The sequence below is a fragment of the Eptesicus fuscus genome, chromosome 6 (genome assembly GCF_027574615.1).
Source record: "Eptesicus fuscus isolate TK198812 chromosome 6, DD_ASM_mEF_20220401, whole genome shotgun sequence".
Taxonomy (NCBI): domain Eukaryota; kingdom Metazoa; phylum Chordata; class Mammalia; order Chiroptera; family Vespertilionidae; genus Eptesicus; species Eptesicus fuscus.
In genome coordinates, this window is record NC_072478.1 from 13,738,598 (window position 1) to 13,760,768 (window position 22,171).

The following is a 22,171-nucleotide window of genomic DNA, read 5'->3' on the forward strand; positions in this document are numbered from 1 at the left end:
CCTCACCCTGGGCTACTGCCCTCCTTACCCTTCCCTCTTTGACAAGGGACAGGGTTTGCTGCTCTGTGACAACTCTGGTGTTACAGACACCCTTGCCCCACCCTGCCTGCCCATGCCATCCCAGCGGTTTCTGAGGTTGCCTATACTTCCCTGCTGCACTCCTACTCACATGGGTGAGTGGGTCCATGTGCCCTGGAATGGCTGGCTCAGGCTTCGCTCCTGTGGGCGCTGTACAGTGTGGACACTCTTGGCCACCCCGCTGCATGGCCACCCCGACCTGCCAGCGACCTTCCCTCTCTGGAAATGGAGGGCACAGAGCAGCCTTGAGGGAGACCTTTCTTTGCTTCTGGTTCTGTAGGTTTCTGTCTCAGCCCCCCACTCCTCAGCTTTTCCCTTCTGTCTCGGGGCCTCTCCTGCCTGAGTCTGGGGTGTGCTCCCTTCCTCCCAAAGCCTGAGAAGGCCTGCCTTCTGTTGTCTCCCTCAGCTCCCAGGAAGGGCTGGGACACTCCCAGGGCCTCGCCAGGGCTGCCCTTCCCAGTTTACAAGCGGCTTTCATAGTTGCCTCCTGTGCTCCTCACCACAGAGGTGATTAGGGCCACTTCAGAGGAGCGGAGCACTTTTCCCAGCGATAATGGGGGGAGTGGAGCCGCGGTTTGTTGAAGTCTTTGCTCTTCGAGGCAGTCAGGCCGCCTGGTGTTTATCTTAGGCTGCCTCTGAGGCGCTCACAGCCCTGCCCAGACATGACCTCATTCTCTCTCAAATCATCCCCGGGAGGCAGAAAGGAGTCTGAGACCAATGCTGTCCCCCACTTCACAGATGGGAAAACTGGGGGATACACACACACACACACACACACACACACACACACACACTATGTTAACAGGTGGCTCTGCAGTTCTAGGGGCCTCTAAGCCTGGTGAGTTCAGCTGTTTGGGAGGCAACAGGTCTGGGGCTGGGAGCAGCAGTGTCACCAAGTGTCTCCAAAGATTGTGGGCCCACAGCCCAGCACAGTGCCCCGCCTCCAGGATCGCACAGTTCACGTGTGAGAAGGGCCTAAGGAGGCAGACCTGGTGTGGCTGGAATTCCCTGAGTCTGGTTCCATGGTGGCCCTGGAGGCACACTTCATGAAAGCGGGCCTTTGTGTTGTAGCAACAAGTGCCGTGGCCAGGAGGGCCCAGCCGGGGGTGGGGGCAGTTGGTGGGCTGCCTGGTAAACAGCCCATGGACATCTCACCTTCCCAAGAACCCTGTGAAGGAAGAGCTGTGAGCCAACCCACAGATGGGGAGACTGATGCTCACAACTTATCCAGGGACACAGCCAGCCAGTGAGCAGAGGTCGGGCATCTGGCATCTGGCTCCAAGTCCAATGCGTTGTCTGCTCCACCAAGCGACTGACACCCTCCCCCCGCCCCAACACACACACAAAGGGAGGTGCACAAAGGCAGCAGGAGGGAAAGGGGAGACCTAACTGAGGATCCCAGATTTGGCTGGCTTCACAGTTTCACTCCAGCTGGCCCTGCCTTCCTGTCCTGAGAGGTGGTTAAAGGAAGCTCTGAGGAAGAAAGGTCAGGCTGGGAGAGAAGCGGGAGCTCGCCAAAATCCACACCCTGCTCTCAGAGCAGCAGGCTGAGCCAGCTGGGGGTGGGGGCAACAGAGATGAAGGAGCAGAAACTGGCCCCTGCTCACCCAGGGCTCCCAGACTGCAGGGTAGAGGGTGCTGAAACAGAATAGGAGATGCCAGGCAGGGGGCTGGGACACTGATCCCAGGACCTCTCTCTGCCCCAATCCCCCTTCTCCCACTGCCAGCCACACCTTGAGCATCCCAGCCCTGCTCCCTCCCTCCTCTGAGCGCTGTCACACCTCCAGCTCAAACCAGTCATTTAGCACTTGGCTTATAACCCTGAGTTGACTTTTTATTATATGTCTACATCTACCTTCCCAACTAGATCAGAATCTCCTCCAAGGCAAGAGCACATGTCCCCTGTTACAGTACATTTTTGGTGAAAAAAAAAAAAAAGAGGTTATTTAGGAAGTAAATCATTTGGGCAATGCAGTGGTATGTTTATGACAAAAAAGCTGGACAATGCATTACCATCACGGCCCCAGACCTCCGTGACGTCATTCTGCTTGTGACGTCACCGTCGCTGGCTACTGTGGCGCTCCGCAGCCCACAGGCAGGATGACGCAACCATCAGAACCGGTGCGGACCTGTGCGCGCCGGAGGTGTTAGCGAGGCTGGCGGCTAGAGGTACCCGGAGAGGGCGAGGAGAAACGGGTAGAGAAGCCCAAACTGGGTGGTGTCCGCATTGCCCGGACTGGCCCCGCCTCCGCGATGACGGACACGGGTCAGCCAATCCGGGCCAGCCGCGGGGAAGCGGAGCCTATCAGCGGCCGGGGCTCGGCCGGCGCTTCCGCGTTTGTTCGCGAGCCCCCGGCGCGAGCCCGCGGGGGAGGGGACGGAGGCCCAGGCAACGCACCGCAGGCTCCCCCACGTCGCTCCTCCTCGTTGCTCCGCACCTGGCCTAGCGGGTCTGCGGGCCGAGGCCGCCGCCTCCCAGGGGACCAGATGGCCTCGGAAGGCCTGGCGGAGGAGCTGGAAGCGGTGCTGGGGGGTCAGGGGCTGCGTGTGCAGAGCTGGGACTCGGAGCCGGCCGGGGAGCCGCGGGCACCCGTGCGGCTGCGGAGGAACGTCTGCTACGTGGTGCTGGCCGTGTTCCTCAACGAGCAGGTGAGCGTCCGCCCGCCGGCCCGCCGACCCACCGCCTGGGCCCGCAGCGCGCAGCCAGCCCCTTGGGGACCGAGGACCTACCGGCAGGAACCAGCGCTTCTTTGTGGGTGGCGCTTCCCAGTTTTGCAAAGCACTGTCATACTGACAACTGAACCTTGTGCGCCGAACTCTGAACCCTGCGATTGTCAGACGTACAGAGGAGAAAACCGAGTCCAGGAGCATGTCTGTCTCATCCCACTAGGCCTCGGTGCCTAATGGGGAGCGCTGTCTTATTCCTCTTCCTTTTCCCACAAGGTAGCTAGCACAGGCTGGCGGAGTGGGCTCTCTTTAAGATTGTTCAGTGCTGCAGAGACCTCCCCTGGGTCCCACGGGCAGTAACGGCACAGCCTGTGCTTGCATTCAGACCTCGCTCTTGTGTGATGCTCTTTTTGGTGCTGATCTAATACAGATTGCTGTGACAACAGCTAGAAGGGGCCAAGGCCATAGGTAGGAGTTATATGGGGGTGTCGGTGGGGGCATGTTTCAAAGCTAGACTTCAGTGTGAGAACAGGCCATAGCAGTTTGCAAATCAAGAGGGGAGGGGAGAGAGACAGTAACATATGCAGACAGTGCAGGACACATGGCAACCCCCACAGTGGAGTCTGAACCCCAGCCCCCGAAGCAGGTCCCAGGAATCTCAGCCCCTCTCTGCAATGGAAGTCCGAATGCAGAGGGGTAAATTGCAGAGAGGCACAGCTGTAGCTGGCAGCCACTCAAGGGCCATTCCCTAGGAAAGCTCAGCGGTTTGAGGGTGTCCTCTAGTAAGGGGGTCCTGGGGGATCGTGTTTAAGATGTGATCTGGCCCCAGGGCAAGGGAAGGCTGCTGGCTGTGTCCCTCCTTTGGCAATCCCAGCCTGGCGGTGTGAGGGTGAGGCTTTTCTCTCTCCTCTCAGGATGAGGTGCTCATGATCCAGGAGGCCAAGAAAGAATGCTATGGGTCGTGGTACCTGCCCGCGGGGCGAATGGAGCCTGGGGAGACCATCGTGGAGGCCCTGCAGCGGGAGGTGAAGGAGGAGGCCGGGCTGCACTGCGAGCCTCTGACATTGCTGTGTGTGGAGGAGCGGGGCCCCTCCTGGATCCGCTTTGCGTTCCTTGCTCAGCCCACAGGTACTAGTACAGCACACCTGGTGGCGGTGTGGGCAAGGGGCAGTGGATAGCTTTCCCCCTGCTGGTGCTCAGGTGAGATCAGCCCCTGTTCTGGCTGCTACAAGCCTGGCATCTCCAGGTTCCGGCCTCAGAGTCAGGGTTAGAGTGCCTCGGTGGCTGTTGGCTTTGCCAGGCCTCGCACTTCTCTCAACACAGACCCTTTACTCCCCCCCTCCCCCAGGTGGAGTTCTCAAGACTTCCAAGGAGGCAGATGCAGAGTCCCTGCAGGCGTGCTGGTACCCACGAACCTCCCTGGCCACTCCTCTGCGAGCCCAGGACATCCTGCCCCTGGTTGAACTGGCTGCCCAGTACCGCCATCAGGCCAGGCACCCTCGCATTCTGCCCCAAGAGCTTCCCTGCAGTCTGGTTTGTCAGCGGCTCGTGGCCACCTTTACCAGTGTGGCCACCCAGACCGTGTGGGTGCTGGTAGGCACAGTGGGGGCGCCTCACTTGCCCATCACTGCCTGTGGCTTCACCCCTATGGAGCAGAGGGGTGGCATCAACATGGCCATCTTGCGGCTGCTACAGGAGTGTCTGACTCTGCACCACTTGGCAGTGGAGACCAAGGGGTTGCTTGGACTACAGCACCTGGGCAAAGGCCATACGGATGGCATCTGCCTGAATGTGCTGGTGACCGTGGCTTTTCGGAACCCGGGAATCCAAAATGAGCCCCCCGAGGTGCGGGGTGAGAACTTTGTTTGGTGGAAGGTGGTGGAGGAAGACCTACAAAGCCAGCTCTTCCAGAGGCTTCAGGAATCATCTGTTGTCCCAGTCAACAGATAGGAAGGTGCCATAAGTAGACACGGAGCTGCTGTCTGTGCTCCCTCCACCACGGTTTCGCCTCCCTCTTAGGGAGGCAGGAGGTTGGCAATCAGGGATCCCGCTGTATTGGGAGCAGGATAGTTCTCCTGCTTCTCAGGGGGGGACTTCCATCTCTCCTTACCATGAGCAGGTCCCTACATTGCACCAGAAGGGACAGTGCCTTTAACCAAGCAAGGAGTCCAGAGCTCAAGGACCCAGTTGCCCTGAGACACAATGAGGGCACTGCTCCCTAAGGGGATATGAGAACGTTCTGAACCCGAGATAGCATCTTCTCTTCTACGCCAGGTTCTCAGGCACTTAGAACATGGAGGAGGTGCCGGGGGAGGTCACTCCAAGGATTGTGTCCCTTGCTGCGTAAATAGATGTTGCTTCCTTTGCCTTCCTGCCTAAATGTCTCTGTGGGGAGGAAGTGAGCAGGGAGGGGGGACTGCCCTCAGAAGAGAAGCTCCTCCCCTTGTCCCACCCAGGCCTTGCCAGACCGCAGGCTGACAGGCAGGGGCCGGCCTGGTGCTGGGAGCTGGGAGCAGGCAGGCTTCCTGCTGTCCACCTCGGCCTGTCTGGGGCCCACTGAGAACCTCTTCGTCTTGCCTGCCAGGTAGGAGGTGACCACATCCCCTCCAAGTTTCGAGCAGTGAGAATGCCAGGGAAGCTTCGGGTAGGCGAGGAGTCAGGAGCTGCCCGGGCCTGGATTTCCTTCTTGAGCTGATCCCTCCCCAGTCACTCTGCTGCCGGGGCCCTGGCTCTTGCCTCTGCCTTTTTGTAACTCTAGCCCAAACCAAACCCAAATCCTCTCATTTCCCCTTAGCCCAACTGAATCATAGTAGGAATTGTTTAAAGAAATAACTTGACTAAAATGTAAAGGAAAACTAAAAGGAATGAACCAAGAAAATACATTGTGTGCTCCTCACTGCATCTCAAGTCTAGATCTCTGATTCCGAGCTGGGAAACACTTGGTTGGGCTTCCCTGCTGAAGTAACTACACGCTGGCCCTGAATGAAGGACCAGGGGACCCGAGGCCCCCCAGCTGCTGCCTGCCTCTCTTGGCCACCATCTTGTCTTCCTTTCTGGCCTGTGGGGCTGTCTGTGGTAGGAGTCCTCCTGTCCATCCGAGGATAAACATCTCCGAAGACGGAGCAGAACCCTTCCACGCTCCCTCACTTCTCTCAGTGTCTGAGGGACCCACCCGTCCAGATCCACGTCAAAGGGCAATGGTATCTGCGCCCATTCTTTAGCCTATGGGAGTTTCCAATTGTGGGTGCCCATTCGAACCACCTGGAGAGCTTTAAAAACAACTCTGGGCCAGCCCAGAGACACCGATTTATCTCACGGAGGGTCGGGCTGGGGCATTGGTATTTTAAAAAGCCGCCCAAGTGATTCTAACACGCACCGAGGCGAGAACCACTGGCCAGCCCTCTCCGTCTTCAGCTTGCCCTGCCCTGGCGCATTCTTGGTGACTCCCTCAGAGGCTCCACGCACGTACACTTAGGGACAAGCTTTTTAAACCAGCAGGCCCACCGTTCACAAAAGCAGCCATACAGCTCACAACCGGAGCACCTAACGTGAGACGTGCACACAGATGCTGCAGATGGCCCACTCCCCCAGGGTGTCTCTGGGGCTGGCCAGCCCTCAGTTGTGGGCAAACTGAGCAGAAATAGTGTTGCCTGGCCAAGAGCCGCTGTTCCTGGCAGGCGCTGAGGAACGTCAGAGTTGCCCTGCCAGAGCCTGTCTGTTTACCGCCAACCCCTCCACTCCAGTGCTGAAAAAGGAACTTAATTTGTCTTACTTGGGGAGGAAGATGGGCCCAAATTAGCAGCGGAGCCCTCGGCAGAAAAGACGCGAAGGGCGGAGAAGCACAGGGCAGCTGTGTCCACGCAACCACACCATTTATTGCCGTGGTGTCTGGGGGGTACACCATGAGAATGCCAAAGTGCATCGAGGAGGGGCGTGTTTGTGACTCCTGGACGCTTGGACATGTTCAGAAAGAGTCCAGACCCAGTCTGCCCACCGAGCTTGCTCCCATCCCACACCCACACCCACGTGTGCACAACGCGTGCATGCACACGCCCGGTGTCCTTCAGCACAGCAGGTCAGTCCTCCCAGCTTGGAGGAATGTGGGAGAGGTAGAGGTCACTGAGTTTCCTCCTCTTTCATGTCACCTCTTGGCAACCCGCAGCTGGCTTCCAGAAGCGGCATGGGCAGGAAAAGGAAGCAAAAGGGGCTCTGGCCTGCTCCTCCTTGCCCAGGAGCAAAGCCAGCAACTGCAGTCCTGCTGTGAGGTAATGCCTGGCGCCGCCTGTGTGTTCCTGCAGGTCGAGACAGATTCGGGCCGGGTGGGGTGGCAGCCCCAGCCTCAGAGGGCATGCAGGGAGAACACCAGGCCTGCAGCCTGTGCCCCAGCCCCTCCCTGCCAGGCCTTGGGGCCTGCAGTCAGGTGGGCATCCTGGCCTCATCTGTACCCTGAGCTCCCTCGCTCCCCTGGAAGGGCATTCCGTCGAGAACACTGTGGGCTGGGCCCGGCCTCCCCCAGTCTCCAGCCCCTCTGCCCAGGTGCTGTGGACCTGCTGAGACGGGTTCAGAAGGCGCCAGAGAAACCAGCTGGAGCTGGAGCCTGGCACCAGCCCCCGGCTCCCCAGGCCCTCTCCCGCCCTGGTGGAGTTGCATCAAGGTTCTCATTAGCAGCTGCCCCCGCCTGGGCGCGGAGCATGCTTTGGCCATTTGCCATGAGGCGGTTGGGGATTTTGCAACAGTCTCCAGGAGGGCCAGGCAAGAAGAGTGGGCTACCCCTGCCATCCACTGCCCCTTCCGCAAGGGTTAAGTCAAGAAGGCAGGAGAGAAAAAATGTCAAGTCTTAGCAGAACCTATGGTACCTAGTGTGACAGAGTCTGGGCTCCCTTGCCCTCATCTGTCTGACCTACAGTCCTGACCAGCCCTCGCAGCCGTCAGCTCACACCCCTTGTGCCCACGGGATTGAATCACAGGTCTTGGCCTCGGCCACAAATGGCCTGTAGAGGCAGGTGACAGGCACAGAACACAGGAGGGTCTGGGTTCCGACGCTCACCTGGCCGTCACCCAGCTCCCCGGGAGGCCACCTCTTTTGTTCCTGGGCTCTGGGACCTTGGAGACCCACTTCCTGAAGCCCAGCCTGGTGTAGCCAACAAGGCAAGGTCTCCTTGAGGTGACCTGGGAGCCGAAGCCCAGGCCTCCACAGAGGCAGAGGCCCCTGGATCCAGAGGAGACAGAGCCAAGCCCCTGCGCCGGGAGAAGGGTGGCGGCGGCTGTGCCAGGCGGGAGGGGAGGCAGCTCCGGGCAGAGGTGAGAATAGGAGCCTCCCCTCCCGTCATGCTCCTGGCTCAGACGTGCCCTTCCGGGGGTGGGGGGAGGTGCAGGTGAGGACCCTGTGGGGGGAACTTGACGAAAGCAATGGCAGCCAGTTCCTTGCAGAATTCCTCCAGTACCACCACGCCCTGGAGGAGGGTCTGGTGGTCCAGCCTGAGGGGAGAGCACAGAGTCAGGGCTGGAAGGCCGTGGGTGTGCCCCCAGTGTGACCTCCCGGGGTCCCTAAGGCATAACCCAGTGGCAGACCCCTGAGTGAGAACAGAGCTCAGCAGCGGGCCCTCTGCGCTAAGACCTGGCACCCCTCTTCTCCCCCCCTCCAAGCACCTGCCCTCCCACCCAGGGCTCTGCCCCAGGCACCCACTTCTCTCGGTTACTTACTGCTCCCCAGGAATATGACCCATCAGCTGCTTGCGCACCAGGAGCAGTTTGCCTGGGAACTGGGGTACCCTCTGAATTCTCTGCATCAAGTCCCCAATCACCTAGAGAGGAACAGGAGGACTGAGGTGGGGACCAGTGACACTCCAGCGAGGTCCCGTGGTTCTGCTGCACCATGGCAGGGTGGCTGGTACCTGTGCTCTCCCCGGGCACTGACTAGGGTCCCCACATCTGCAGCTCCCGAGCCCCTGTCCTGTCCCCTCCCTTCCTGCCCACCACTGACACACTCCCTGGCATCCTTACCCGGACGAGCACAGAGAACAGACTCCTGCAGCCGGGGGCCAGGCTGATGTAGGGGTCCAGGAGGTACTCATGGATGAGCGGGTGGGGGAAGAGGGCGAGCCGGGACAGGACTGAGGTCACTTGCAGGTTCAGGCTGTATGGCTGCAGGGAACATGGTGGACAAACCCAGGGCTGTCAGGGGGTGGTGAGCCTTTCTGCACTCCCCCAGAGAGGCGCCTGGCCAGTGTGAACGTGCGCGGGGGTGGGAGGCTCACATGATGTGTGTGTGTCATGGATCCCTGGGGCTGAGGGCCAGAACATGTTAGGGCGTGTGGAGCAGAGGCGAGACGGGGCTTCCCGCCCGGGGAACGGTGGGGGGAGAGGGGGCCATGGAGCTGAAGAACCGCAGACGACCCGACCCCCTGCTCTTCCGAAGGACTCCAGAGGCACCCACCCGGGGTGCCACCGTGGGCCCCGCCCTCTGGCTGGGGCCCCGCCCCGCTGGCTACCTGTTCCAAAATCCGGGACATGCGGTCAAACAGCATTCGGAGGAAGTGCCCCTCAAAGAAAGGCCGCTCCGGCTCGTGGGGGTCCAGCGGTGTGAGAGCCAGGGGCCAGCCCCAGGGACTGACGCGGGAGCTGCACTCCTGGAACTGGAGCAGGAGGGAGAGTTGAGAGGAGGCCCGCGGTCAGGAGGCCCCGGCACACAGTGGGCCACACAGGAAGGTGGACTCAGGGCTTCGTGGCTGGAGCTGGGAGCGCCCTGGCGGAGCTCACAGAGGGAGAAGCCTTTGAGGGGCAAGGAGTGGGCCCTGGCAGAGGCCTCGACACTCACCAGTGTGTAAGCATCGTGGACGTAAGTGTCATATCCGGTCTCCTCCAGGAAGGCGGAGGTCTTGGCTTCCTCAGGAACCAGGCAGAGGAAGCTGAGAGACAGGACCCTCGGTGTGGCGGGGCCCCCCTGGTGCCACGCTCACCCCGCTCCGTCTCCTCCTGGAGGGAACATCCCCTCCCGGGCTGCGCCCCTCAGGGGTATGGCCAAAGACAGAGCGAACCCACGTGGCTCCGGCTTCCTGACCCGCCCCTACCTGTTGACGATCTCAGTTACCGCCGTTTTGCCATCCGAGTTGGTGGCGGGGGCTGGATGGGGCTTGGCAGAGGGCTGGAAGCCGGCGTCGAGGAGGCCGTCTGTGAAGTAGGGGTCCTCCTCGAGGTCTCTGTGGCCAGGGGGCACACGCATGGCACCGAGGAACCAACCAAAGAAAGAGTGTGGGGTGCCGAGGGCTGGGGTGGGGCCGGGGCCTCCCCGGGGCGCGGGGTCTCACTTACAGATTGTCTTCGTAGCTCTCGGGCTCCTGGGAACCCCGGGCCGCGTACAGGCGGCCCTCGAGGTGGCACAGGACCAGGCCGCGGATGATCCGCTCGTGGGGCTTCTGGAGCAGCTCCTCAAACAGCCGCAGCGTGGCAATGCTAATCTGGGGCAAGAAGGGGTCAGCAGGAGGCCCCTTCCTGCCCCAGCTTCCGGGGGCGCCTGGGAGTCGGCTCTCCCAGATAAGAAAAGTCCCCCTAGAAGGGGATCCCGCCTCCTCGCCAGGTTTTGAGGGGAGTGGATGGGTGGTGGCCTGGGACTCGGGAGTCTGGCTGGTCTTGGTTCCATCATTAATTTGATGCGCAATCACAGGCAAGAAAAATGGGCTTTTGTGTGCCTCAGTTTCTCTGTCCGAAAAATGGAGTGCTGGCCTCGCCCACCTCCGAGTGGCCAGCAGCCTGAAAAACGTTCCATGAAGGGAGAAGCAGGGTGCAGACCAGAAAGCATGTGATCACAGACAACGACTGTGTGACAAGAGCTGGCTGGCTACCATCACGGTTTCTTTTTGGTGGGGAGGGGTTCAACGCCTCAAAGGCAGAGCCCCCGGGACCACTTAATGAAGATGGGAGACCTCGGGAAATCCCTCTGGCAGGGCTGGGGCGGGAGCGCGTGGAGACCAGGGCGTCCACCTCACCTCATCAGAGAGGTGGTCGCAGTGCCTGATGAGGTGAGCGCACAGGGTGCAGGGGCCGTCCTCGGGGGCTGCCGGCCGCTGCTCCGAGCCCAGGAGGAAGGCCACGGCCTCTCCGAGCAGCGCAGGGGAGCGGAGCTGACGCAGCAGGGCCGTCAGCAGGGCCGTGGAGGTCAGGACGCTCTGCTCAGATCTATGTGGACAGAACACTGAGCCAGGCAGGGACAGGGAGGGGGTGGGTGGGAGGGTGGTGGAACCCTTCCTGGTTTCCTTACATCTCCAGCTGGTGTCTCTCTGCTCCCTCCCACCCCTCCTGAGGTCATAGAGTCCCAGGGCGTAGGCCTTTGCTAGCCCACAGTGGCTCTGAGCCACGTGTGTGTTGGGGTAGGCCTGGCCAAAAAGAGCCCACAGACTCATGGGACGCTGGCTAAGGAGGTCCCTGGCTGTAGGGACAGGAAGGGGCGGACGGGGTGGGCTGTTCGATCCACCCTATGTCCACATCTGAGGGGCCTGGACATAGACTTACACGTGAAGGAGCTGCGGCTGCAGAATCTCCATGAACAACTTCTCAGCCACAGCCTTTGCCAAGGCATCCGCCACCACCTGGGCACCAAAGAGCACGTCTTAAACACGTGTCCACCGAAAAGAACTGTCCGTGCACAGCATCCAGCACAACAGCAGAGGGGCCCCGCCCAGCTCCGCAGACCCCTCAGTTCTCCGGGAGACGGAGATGACAGCGGCGTGACTCACCGTGTGCGCCTCCATGATGAGGTGGTCACAGTAATCAAACCAGCCCAGAAAGGCAGCCAGGGCCTCTTTGCCTGGGAAGTTACCCTCATCGGACGGGGCACTGGGTAACCTGCGGGGAGAGCGAGGGAGGCTGTGAGGCCCGCCTCAGCTGTTCCAGAAGGAAGCCGGGCCTTTCTCCCTCTGCCCGGGAGGGAGCCTCTGTTGCAGGTGGGGAGTGGGCCGGGGCACAGGGGAGGGCGGTCTGTTCTACAGGGAGCTCTGTGGGTAGAAGCAAAAGTGATGCTTCTCTGGTGGGTGAGAAGGCCCTGAGGGTGGGCTGTAACCTTGGGAAGGAGGTGCCAGCAGGGGTCCCCATCCCTCCTGGAAAACACAGGGAACCAGCCGGAGGACAGACAGGACTTCCAGCCACTGCAGATGCAGCCCCGCCTCCCTGGCCACGTGCCTACCTCCAGGCGATGCCCTCTAAAGCAGCAATGTCTGCGGGGTCCAGAAAGGCGGGCAAGGACTGGTACAGCTGGCAAAGGTGCTTCACAACCGCAGGGCAACAGGGGCTGCTCTGCACCAGGTAGGTGGCGGCTGCCTGGGGGGCCACGCTAACGAGCAGCAGCAGATTCTCCTGGGCCTTCAGAGCCACACGGCCTCTCTAGGGGGCAGGGACACAACTTCAGGACCTGCACCCGAGCCCAGTCCCCCGGGCTCCGCCCAGCATTCACCCGGCCCAGCACCTTGCTCTTGCACAAGCCAACCAGGGAGGTGATTAGGTTGCTCTCCCCTATCCCCTCATCGGGCTCCTGGGTCTCAACAGGCAGCTGGGCGGTCAAGGCCCCGGCCCCACAGGGACCCCCGTCAGGAGCCTTGCTGTGGGGGTGGTCCTTGTCCTCGATACTGGCCGTCTCTCTAGGCAGGGCGGTGGACTCTTTGGATGCTTTCTTCTGAGCGACAGTTTTTTTACCCTGCAAAGGAGGCTAGGTGAGGCCGGGCCTGGTGGAGACCACTCCCCACGCTGCCCCTCGGGAACAGGAACGGGAACTGTTAGGGGCTCGGCAGGGAGCTGGAGGGGAGGCGCCCTGAGTGCCTCTGTGGGGTGGGGTCTGGGCCCCTCCGCTTCTGTCCGCTAGAGACACTCACTTCCAGGATGTAGGTGAGCAGGGCTGGATCCTGCTGGATCTTGGAGCAGAGGACGGTGGTGAACTGCACCTCCTCCTTTTCTGTGAGGGATCCGGGAGCTCCCCCAAGCCGGAGAAGGTTCTGGAAGGGGAGTAGCATAGAAACAGAGGGGAACGGGTGGCAGGGAAGAGAGGGGGCCGCACCCCCAGACACCCCTTGGCTTCCCGGCCCCTCACCTGCACAGGCCTGTGGACGTTGAGGTAATGCAGGAGAGGGTGCTGGACCTGGGCCAGAACCTTGCTGAAGAACTGGAACACCTGCTGCCGCATGCCGGGGGGGTACTGAGGGGCAGGGCGGAGGGCCGGTCAGGAGAGGGGGCCGTGCCCCTCGGAACACTGCCCTCCTCCCCTGCCCGGGGGCACCTTCTCTGCAAGCCTCCTTCCCTCACTGTGGGAACCGGCCCCCTCTGCGCTGCCCGTCCCCTTCCCACTTCATTTTTCTCCATAACCTTGTCGTCACTGAACACACAGGTGGGCTCTGTCCTAATCACCGCTGTGTCCCCTGACACACGGCTGGTCCTCAGCACATCTTTGCTGAGTGAAGGCTGACTGACTAAGTGGGAGCCTCTCCTCAACTGCCCTGACACGAGCAGTGAGCGGGGGAGGTGGTGGCTGTGCCCTGAGCCGGCCCCGCCGGTGTCCGGGCTGGAGGGGCACAGGTGGAAGAGCCTGGCACCAGGGCCGGGCTGGGACGCAAGGCTCCGGGTCCGCACCTCGGCCTTGCCCAGCGTGCACAGGGTCTCCAGGATCTTGTGCTGCAGCAGGTACTCGAGGCAGGGCCCGGCCTCGCCCGCCGCCTGCTGCCTCTCCTCGTGCACCAGGATGTCCAGCATCTGCTTCAGCCGCCAGGGGATATCCGTCTTCTTGGCCGGGGTGCTTTCATCTACTCGAGGGTCAGGAAAGAGGGTGAGTGGGGAGAAGATGAGCACTCTGGCTCCACGGAGTCAAGTCCAAGGGGCCTGGGGATGGGGTTGGCTGAGGGCAGGAGAGGCCAAGTTAACAGTCTGCTCCAAATAAAGGCCAGAGGAAATGGAAGTTCACAGTTCATGCCTCCATATTTAAAAACACAAAAGAACCCGGCCGGTGTGGCTCAGTGGTTGAGCGTGACCCATGAACCAGGAGGTCACAGTTCGATTCCCCGTTAGAGCACATGCCAGAGTTGTCAATGATTCTCTCTCATAATTGATGTTTCTATCTCTCTCTCTCCTTCTCCCTCTCTCTGAAATCAATAAAAAGACATATTAAAACACACACACAAAAGACCTTCTAGAATGAGGCCCAGGATTCAACTCTGAGAATGTGGGCATGCCCTGCTTTTTATCAAAGGGAAGAGCATCAGTCTTGTCCAAACCCTGCGGCTGACCGAGGGTCGTCGCCAGGGCTGCAGGCAGCTCTGGGCCTGAGTGAGAAGCTGTGGGCCCAGGGGTCCCTGTCATATAATTCAGAATCTGTCTCCTAGCAGCTTCCCAACAGATAATCTGGGGCCTGCTTGTCTCTTTTACACTCACAGAAGGCAATACTCTACTTTTTAAAAAGCAGAAAAAAGATGCCCAGCCGGTATTGCTCAGTGGTTGAGCATCGACCCATAAACCAAGAGGTCACTGGTTCAATCCCTGGTCAGGGCACATGCCCGGGTTGCGGGCTTGATCCCCAGGAGGGGTGTGCAGGAGGCAGCCGATCGACGTTTCTCTTTCATCAGTGTTTCTATCTCTCTATCCCTCTTCCTTCCTCTCTCTCTAAAAATCACAAAAACATATTTTTTAAAAAGCAGAAAAAAGAAATCTGTGCACGACCTTGGGTTCAGACTCAAACCTGCGGCACCACAGAGAGGCCCGGATGGAGAAGCTGGTTAGTGTGGCTGTCTTAGAGCTGCAGAGGCTAGCGTGGTTTTTAAAAGAAGGTTTTGGTACTTTGGCACTGGAGCACCCCCTAGCTTTTCTTGAAAGCACAGGCTCTTAAGCAAGGCAGCTGCCTCATCCACTCCTGTACCTCTGGTATAGGGACTGTTCTGGAAATTAATGGGTTGGGCCCAGGCAAAGCCCCAGATGGATCTGAGTCGGTTCTGGATCCCTTACTGCTCTCCTGGTGAGCTGGGGCTCTGTGTCAAAGAGGTCTTTGGACTAAAAGGTACAAACGTGCAGTTATAAAATCAGTCCTAGGTGTGTAATGTGCAGAGTGGTGGCTCTAGTTAACAGCACTGTATTGTATAATTGAAAGTTGCTATGGCCGAAACCGGTTTGGCTCAGTGGATAGAGCGTCGGCCTGCAGACTGAAGGGTCCCAGGTTCGATTCCGGTCAAGGGCATGTACCTTGGTTGCGAGCACATCCCCAGTAGGGGGGGTGTGCAGGAGGCAGCTGATCAATGTTTCTCTCTCATCGATGTTTCTAACTCTCTGTCCCTCTCCCTTCCTCTCTGTAAAATATCAATAAAATATATTTAAAAAAAAAAAAAAGAAAGTTGCTATGATTGTAAAAGTTCTCATCACACGAAAAAAATTATAACTACAAGTGGTGATGGATATTAATGAGACTCACTGTAATCATTTCACAATCTACCCATATATGGAATCAATATGTTATACAACTGAAACTAATATAATGTTACTAGAGGCCCGATGCACGAAGATTCATGCAAGAATGGGCCTTCCTTCCCCTGGCTGTTTGGCACCGTCTTCGCTCCGGCCCAGAGCTGCCTTCCCAAGCTGCCCAGAGGCCCAGAGCGGCTGAGGAGGTGCAGAACGCCTGTGTCGTCGCCATGGTGACAACGCAAGTGTCCCGCCCCCCCTCCCCCCACCGCTCGCGCCTGCGTATGCAAATTAACCCACCATTTTTGTTAGGTTAATTTGCATACTCACTCCTGATTGGCTGGTGGTGTTGTGAAGGTATGGTCAATTTGCATTTTTCTCTTTTATTAGTGTAGATATGTCAATTATATTTCAATGAAAAAAGAGAGATGATCAGTCTAAAGTTGTTCTCAACTCGGGGCATGCGCTGTCCCCAGGGGACATTTGGTAATGCCCGGAGAGACAGTTTTGGTTGTCACATAAGCGGGGAGGGTACTGGCCTCTCATGGCTAGAGATCAGAGTTGGGGCTAAATATACTGCAGTGCACTCCCACTGCCCCCAGCACGAAGAGTGACCCGTCCAAATGTCCACAGTGCGAGGATGTGAGGGCGATCTGGCTGCGACATCTGTCACCCCATTGATCGCCAGGGTTGATTCGGCTGATCTGGCTGGCTAGGCGGGTGTCCCCCTCCTCCCTCACCGATCCGTGTTCGTCCCTCCCGAAGCTGCGCGCTCGGTCGAAGAGGACGACCTTCCCCCCAGAGGAGAGGACCGGTCTTCGGTCAAGGGTATACGAGTAGCTGCGCTCCCCTGCTAGAACCTCCAAACAAGCTCTCAAGGTCCAAATGTCCACAGTGCGAGCCTGAGGAACCTGCTCTAACAGAGGCTTCAGAGGCCCTTGGACAGCCCAAGGCGACTTTCTCGTTCCTTGGGCTGCTCAGGCTGGAAATAAAGCCTTCAGGACGGTGTAAGCTGGAACCGATTCCCAATCTGAACTCCAGGAGGGGAAAGCTAGGGATGCAGGACAGGTTTACACGCCAATCAGGGTGCATCCACCAATGCCAGCACACCGACTACAAAGCAACCAATCAGATTCCATCTCCCAGTGAGTGAGCCTGATGGGCCCAGATGCCCAAGGCGTTGGTTCCCTGGTGTGTCAGCGTGGGGAGAAGGACCTGGTATTTATAGGCTTTGGTTTTGGTTTTTGTTCTCCCCCTACCCCTCCAAGTTGGCTGAGGGATAAGAGAAATTTGTTCAATTTCTTTTTTGTTAATCCTCACCTGAGGTATTTTTCCATTGATTTTTAGAGAGAGTGGAAGGGAGGGGGTGAGATAGAGAGAAATATCAATGTGAGAGAGATACGTTGCTTGGTTGCCTCCCACATGGGACCCAACCAGGGCCTAGGATTGAGGTACATGCCCTTGACTGGAATCGAACCTGCAACCCTTCGGTCTGCTCTATCCACTGAGCAAAAGTGGCTCAGGCTGTACGATTGCTTTTTCAATCAGTAAGCCCTGGACACAGGCACGTGGAGACTGAAGGCCTGGGTGACCCGGCTGGAAGATGGGGGCAAGTGGAGCTCAACCTCTGCCCTGCACAGCAGGCCCGCGAGAGCCCCATCCTCCTTGTTCCCGCTCCCACCTCACATAGCTCCCTCGCAAAACGTCAGAACTCTGAACTTCCGGGCAGCAGCTGTCACTTCCCCGGGGCCCCTGCATCTCTGAGCTGCATGGTGCCTCTGCCCATCCTTTCCTCCCAGTTCCTCTCACCTGTGCTTTCGATGTAATAGTGCGTGATGCCCTTCCAGTGCTCCACAAACGCCTCCAGAAGGTCGATGGTGGGCTCCCACTGTGGAGAGAGCAGACACATAACCTGTGTGACCACCGGCTCGGCCGCCACCCACACTCCCAGGAACGGACATTCCACTATCTGCTAGGTGCCGGGTCAGCGCTAGGACTTGGGGAGGCACTGCGATCGTGGGTTCTCAAAAGGAATAGTAACACGTTTCCTCCAGGACACATCCGAACTGTCGCCAGCGATGCCGTGGCATCACTCCCAGACCCCGCTCCCTGCTGGAATCACGGTGCCCCTGCCACAGGTCATGATTCCATAGTCCTTGGCCCGGAGGAGCTAAGAAAGCTGGTGGACACATCAGAGAAACAGATGATTTCAGCACAACAGGGCTGTCCTACAATAGAGGTACACAGAGAAGAACAGGAGAGCACCCCTAAAACAACAAGAGCAAAATGACATGGCTGGAACACACGCGAAAGACAAAGTTTTCAGGTCCCTCTGAATCGGAGGGTCTGCGGAAAGCTGTGTTCAAGGCCACACAGGCTCGGTTCAGCCAGATGGGCAACAGTAGCATAACGTTAAGGAAGTGCCTTAGCCCTGGCCGGTTTGGCTCAGTGGATAGAGCACCGGCCTGCGGACTCAAGGGTCCCAGGTTCAATTCCAGTCAAGGGCATGTACCTTGGTTGCGGGCACATCCCCGGTGTGGGGTGTGCAAGAGGCAGCTGATCGATGTTTCTCTCTCATCGATGTTTCTAACTCTCTATCCCTCTCTCTTCCTCTCTGTGAAAAATCAAAAAAAAAAAAAAGAAAAAAAGAAAAAAGAAAGTGCCTTGCCAAAACCGGTTTGGCTCAGTGGATAGAGCGTCAGCCTGCGGACTGAAAGGTCCCGGGTTTTATTCCGGTCAAGGGCATGTACCTTGGTTGCGGGCACATCCCCAGGAGGGGGTGTGCAAGGGGCAGCTGATTGATGTTTCTCTCTCATCGATGTTTCTAACTCTCTATCCCTCTCCCTTCCTCTCTGTAAAAAATCAATAAGATATATTAAAAAAAAAAAAAAAAGAAAAGAAAGTGCCTTAGCCCTGGCCGGTTTGGCTCAGTGGATAAGGGCATCGGTCTGCGGACTCAAGGGTCCCAGGTTCGATTCCGGTCAAGGGCATGTGCCTTGGTTGCGGGCGCATACCCAGTGGGGGGTGTGCAGGAGGCAGCTGATCGATGTTTCTCGCTCTCTGTCCCTCTCCCTTCCTCTCTGTAGAAAATCAATAAAAATATATTTTAAAAAAAGAAAGTGCCTTACTTATACGGTACGGGCCGCTTCTGTCCAAGCTCGGGCTGTGCAGCCCTAGCTCTTCCTTAGCTAGCTCTGCTCCCATCCATGCCTCCTCCAGCTCCTCCTGTTGGCCACGGGGGACTCTGACTCTGCTGGGAGCAAGCCCTACACCTCCCCCTTCCCAGTGCTCTCGCCATCTCTAAGGCCTGGCTGGTACTGTAATAACAAGCACTCCCCCTGAAAACTGCCCCAAAAGGGCATTTCTTCTTTTTCCTTGCAGAGTAAATGTTTGCAGGGTAAAAATACACAATCAGGTCGTCACTCTGCAAAGGTGCTCACTTCTACTCTGGATCTTTGCTCAGGCCACTCCTCAGCCAGATCCTAACGGCCCCCCGTCAGGTCCTCTGAGGGCCGGCTCCACAAAGCCCTGTCTGGGTTCCTGGATGCATCACCCTCTAACCTCATGCCTTACTGCACCACAGAACTCCCTATCTCCTCCCTTAATCGATTCAGGAAGTATCTTCCAGTTCCTGCTACATACACAACACCATGCTACATGTCACAGGCAAGACAAGGATGTCTCAGATCCAGTGCCACAAAGGAGAAGAGAACATAAAACCACACTGAGCAACTCAACTGCAGAATGCAGTGTGAGGTGAGAACACAGGAAAGGTGGGACAGTGACCTCCGGGAAAAGAGGAGTCGCTTCCAACAGAGAAGGCCGAGGTCACGCAGGAACTGAAACTGGAAGAACTGCGTGAGATTTCAACAATCAGAGATGAAGGAAAGACATTTCCTGCAGAAGGTACTCTGCAAAGTGTGTCTGGGGCAAGGATGGACTGATGAGGTTTTGGAGCCTTGAATGCCAAGCCAAGGAGTCTGGAGACGTATACATTTGCAGGCCATGGGGAGCAGGTCCGTGACATCGTCAGAGCAGTGTTTTAGGAAGTCATCTGGCAGTTGTGTGTAGGAAACGAGGGCCAGAAGAACGCTTTGAAGACCACTACGACAGGAAGCAGTAACCCTGAAGCTGAGGCCTTGGCTGCCCAATCTTGTCTTCTTTTAAAATTAGTTGTGGGGTTCACAGCCCTTACTAGAGTGACATCTCCCACAGTCGTCCCAAACACATGGTATATGACCACATCTTACCACGTTCTATTATCGTTGGGTTAGCAGTCATCTCTCTACTAGACCATTAGCATCCTGGGGGTCAGGGGCACACACATAGTGGCTACTCATTAATATTTACTAAATGGCTCAGCAACATGCATATAAGCCTAATCAATGGACACAGACAACAGGGCGGTGGGGGCATGAATGGGAGGTGGGGGGCAATGGGGGAATAAGGACACATATGTAATACCTTAAATCAATAAAGAAATTTTTAAAAAATGGCTCAGCAAGCCCCTTAAGACCCTGTTCCATACATAGTTCCTTGTCTCTTGGAATGCCTTCTGACCCTTGAACAAGTTTGTAATGGGGGCTCATTGAATCGCAAAATTCATTCATAGTTTCTGAAAACCTTGCACTGGCTTAACTAACTAATCCAGTAAAAAAAAAAAGGGGGGGCAGGACTAGGAGAATGCAGGTTAGCCAAAACAGACCATTAGAGAGAAGAAAGCAGGTGGATACTCTATACCTGAGACTATTGTTAGCTACTCTTAACTCTTAGACCAAAGAAACCATTCTAAATTTCTATTTCAAGATAAGGATTGCAACTCTACTTTTTTGTCAGAAGAGGGCAGGAAAGAGCAGCATGCTCCCTCCTTACCAAGGAGGTAAGCAACTTGCTGGGGTCTTACCCTGATGACCCAGGCCAGGGGAAGACCGACTAGTTTGTGCAAGATGTGGGGGTGCAGGCAAAAGGGGGGTTCCCATCTCTCCCGAGGGCCACACGGGGTCAGTTAAACTTCTAGGGTATGGCCTGTACACTGAGGGGCCGGAGAAGACCAGCTGCCTAAAAGTATCTCCCTTGACCACCAATATTTCCTCCAGCCTCTGACACTGAAATTCCGGCGCCTGGAGGCATTAGAAATTCACTCTCTAGGGCGAAAGTCTTGTCTGTCTGCCCTCTGCATGGAGCTGTCCTTGAGAGGTATGAAGTAGTTTGTCAGATCACTTTCTGAGACGACAGCTGTCTAGATTGGGGACAGGGAGGAGGGGAAGGAGAGATTACTATATGGAACCCCTCCCAGGCCCCTGGACATCTGGGAGGGCCAGGCTGGGGCAGGTGGGGCAGGTGAGGAAGGAGCCGGAACCTGTCACTTTCTTCCCAAGTTTGCTTAAGGCTGAGGCTATTCTCATTCATAACAAGCTCTGAATTGAGAAAGGGGGGTGGGGGGAGTGTTGGGGAGGAAGGGAGTGGAATCCAAGGTTGTTTTCTCCCGAGAAAATCTGATACACTAAACTGGTCACTTAGGAGAGGGTTTATGCTGAGACAAATGAATTGTTAACTTTACAGACAGGTTCTTGGCCAGGGTTACTTGAAGACAGGGCCTCCGCCTTCCCTATCTAAACTGAACTTTTATCTTACTGATGAAGTGGGCTGCCTCTGACCAGCCTCCACCCGCAACAGAAAATAGCAAAAACACAAACTCTGATGGAATGTAAGACATCAATACAGTCTTCCCACAGGGCTGCTGCCCAGGCCCCACCGCGGCTGGCTTCCCCGGACTCAAGGACTCCAGGCTAGGGCAATGAGATACACACTGGAAACCTGCAGAAGGAGGCTCCAGGGCGAGGGCCAGGGCCCCCCCAAAGCTGCTCCAGGGCCAGGGCGAGGGCCCACCCACCGGACTGTCTGCACTCTCCCCGGGGCCTGGCCCGGCTGGGCCGCACTCCGCACTCCCGGGCGGAGGGCAGGGCTCCGCGGCGGGGAAGGGCAGCGCTTTTTAAGCCCGGGGCGCAGGAAGTGAGGAGTGTGTGTCGGAAGGGGTGGGGGGAGGCAGAGGGGGGGAGGAGGGGACCTGGGGACCTGGAGGAAGAAGCTGTTGGGTGACCGGGGCCCTCGGGCACCGGCGAGCTGGGGGCTGGGAGCCGGGCGCAGGGAAAACAAACAGGAAGCGCTCTGGAGCAGAGGCGGGGAACGGCGCAGTCTGGAGGGCGGCGCGGCCGGAGAGGAGCGACTGGAAGCGGGCGGCGCTGTGCGGGGCCGCGCGAGGAGGCGGGGAGGGCGCCGCGCGGCCCGTTGGGGTCCCTCCCGGGCGGCCCGCGCCCGCTACCGGCTCCGCCCCGGCCCCGCGACCCCGCCCGGCCTACCGCGCCCACGGCCTCCTGCAGCAGCGCCCCGAGCCGGCTCAGCATGGTGGCGCCCGGCTCGGCTCGGGCTCGGCTCCGGCTCCGGCTCCGGCTCCTCGGCGGCCGCACTCCCGGCGCAGGGGCGGCCCCGCGGCGGCGAGGGAGGCGGGGCCCGGCCCGCTCCGCCCCGGCTGGGCAGGGGGCGCTCCCGCCGGTCCCCCGGGTCCCCGCGGGGCCTGTCGCGGGGGGAAAGTGAGCCGATCCCCCAGAGCGGGAGGGCGCCGCGCGGGGCGCAGGGTGCAGCCCGCAGGCGCCTTTAGGGAGCCGGGTGGCCGCGAGAGAACGACCCTTCCCCTCGGAGAAGGGCGCGTGGCCCGGGGAGGTCGTTTCCGGGGAGTGAGAAGCGCTGAGGGTCCCGTGCGTCTCCGGACGCCCCCGCGCCCCCCGGTCCCCCACGGCAGCCGCGGGCGTGTGTGGCTTGGGGCCCGGGCCCGCGTGAGCCCTCCTTGAGGCGGGCTGCGTGTGAAGGGCATGCCCCCCGGGGTCTGACCACTGAGTGAAAGAAGAATAGCTCACTGATGAGGTTCTATGTGGAATGCATGCTGAGGGGGTGATGTGTGAGATCCATTGGGTTACTATTAAAATTAGTTTCACTTGTTGCTTGT

The 22,171-nt window shown here is 58.4% G+C and overlaps 2 protein-coding genes across 5 annotated transcripts; one reads left to right on the forward strand and one right to left on the reverse strand.

Annotated features, from left to right (window-relative positions):
• The first annotated feature begins 2,417 nt into the window (after positions 1 to 2,417).
• NUDT18 (nudix hydrolase 18) lies at positions 2,418 to 5,638 on the forward strand. Of its 4 annotated transcripts, XM_054717229.1 has the most exons (4): positions 2,418 to 2,727; positions 3,660 to 3,873; positions 4,094 to 4,699; positions 5,330 to 5,638. In XM_054717229.1, exons 1-3 carry the CDS (start codon positions 2,566 to 2,568, stop codon positions 4,693 to 4,695), a joined length of 978 nt encoding a protein of 325 aa, XP_054573204.1. In that variant the 5' UTR covers positions 2,418 to 2,565; the 3' UTR covers positions 4,696 to 4,699; positions 5,330 to 5,638. The 4 variants fall into 4 exon arrangements, with proteins under 4 accessions (XP_054573204.1, XP_008149725.3, XP_054573205.1 ...); XM_008151503.3 differs by having other exon boundaries at positions 4,094 to 5,638; XM_054717230.1 differs by lacking the exon at positions 2,418 to 2,727 and adding an exon at positions 3,165 to 3,213 and having other exon boundaries at positions 4,094 to 5,638.
• A 962-nt stretch (positions 5,639 to 6,600) lies between these two features.
• On the reverse strand, positions 6,601 to 21,619 carry FHIP2B (FHF complex subunit HOOK interacting protein 2B). The gene is made up of 17 exons (XM_054717232.1): positions 21,528 to 21,619; positions 16,978 to 17,056; positions 13,357 to 13,526; positions 12,821 to 12,925; positions 12,606 to 12,725; positions 12,203 to 12,430; positions 11,924 to 12,120; positions 11,478 to 11,586; positions 11,254 to 11,330; positions 10,731 to 10,920; positions 10,057 to 10,202; positions 9,816 to 9,944; positions 9,563 to 9,653; positions 9,237 to 9,380; positions 8,749 to 8,889; positions 8,449 to 8,549; positions 6,601 to 8,223 (listed from the first exon to the last, which is right to left on the reverse strand). Exons 1-17 carry the CDS (start codon positions 21,570 to 21,572, stop codon positions 8,085 to 8,087), a joined length of 2,211 nt encoding a protein of 736 aa, XP_054573207.1. The 5' UTR covers positions 21,573 to 21,619; the 3' UTR covers positions 6,601 to 8,084.
• Between the last annotated feature and the right edge of the window lie 552 nt (positions 21,620 to 22,171).

Coding starts and splice junctions, on each gene's coding strand:
- NUDT18 (XM_008151503.3), top strand. CDS start 2,566: ATGGCCTCGGAAGGCCTGGCGGAGGAGCTGGAAGCGGTGCTGGGGGGT. Junction 2,728..3,659: donor CCGTGTTCCTCAACGAGCAG/GTGAGCGTCCGC, acceptor CTCTCCTCTCAG/GATGAGGTGCTCATGATCCA. Junction 3,874..4,093: donor GTTCCTTGCTCAGCCCACAG/GTACTAGTACAG, acceptor CCCCTCCCCCAG/GTGGAGTTCTCAAGACTTCC.
- FHIP2B (XM_054717232.1), bottom strand. CDS start 21,572: ATGCTGAGCCGGCTCGGGGCGCTGCTGCAGGAGGCCGTGGGCGCG. Junction 12,926..13,356: donor GCACGCTGGGCAAGGCCGAG/GTGCGGACCCGG, acceptor CCTGCCCCTCAG/TACCCCCCCGGCATGCGGCA. Junction 8,550..8,748: donor TGTTCTCTGTGCTCGTCCGG/GTAAGGATGCCA, acceptor GTTCCTCTCTAG/GTGATTGGGGACTTGATGCA.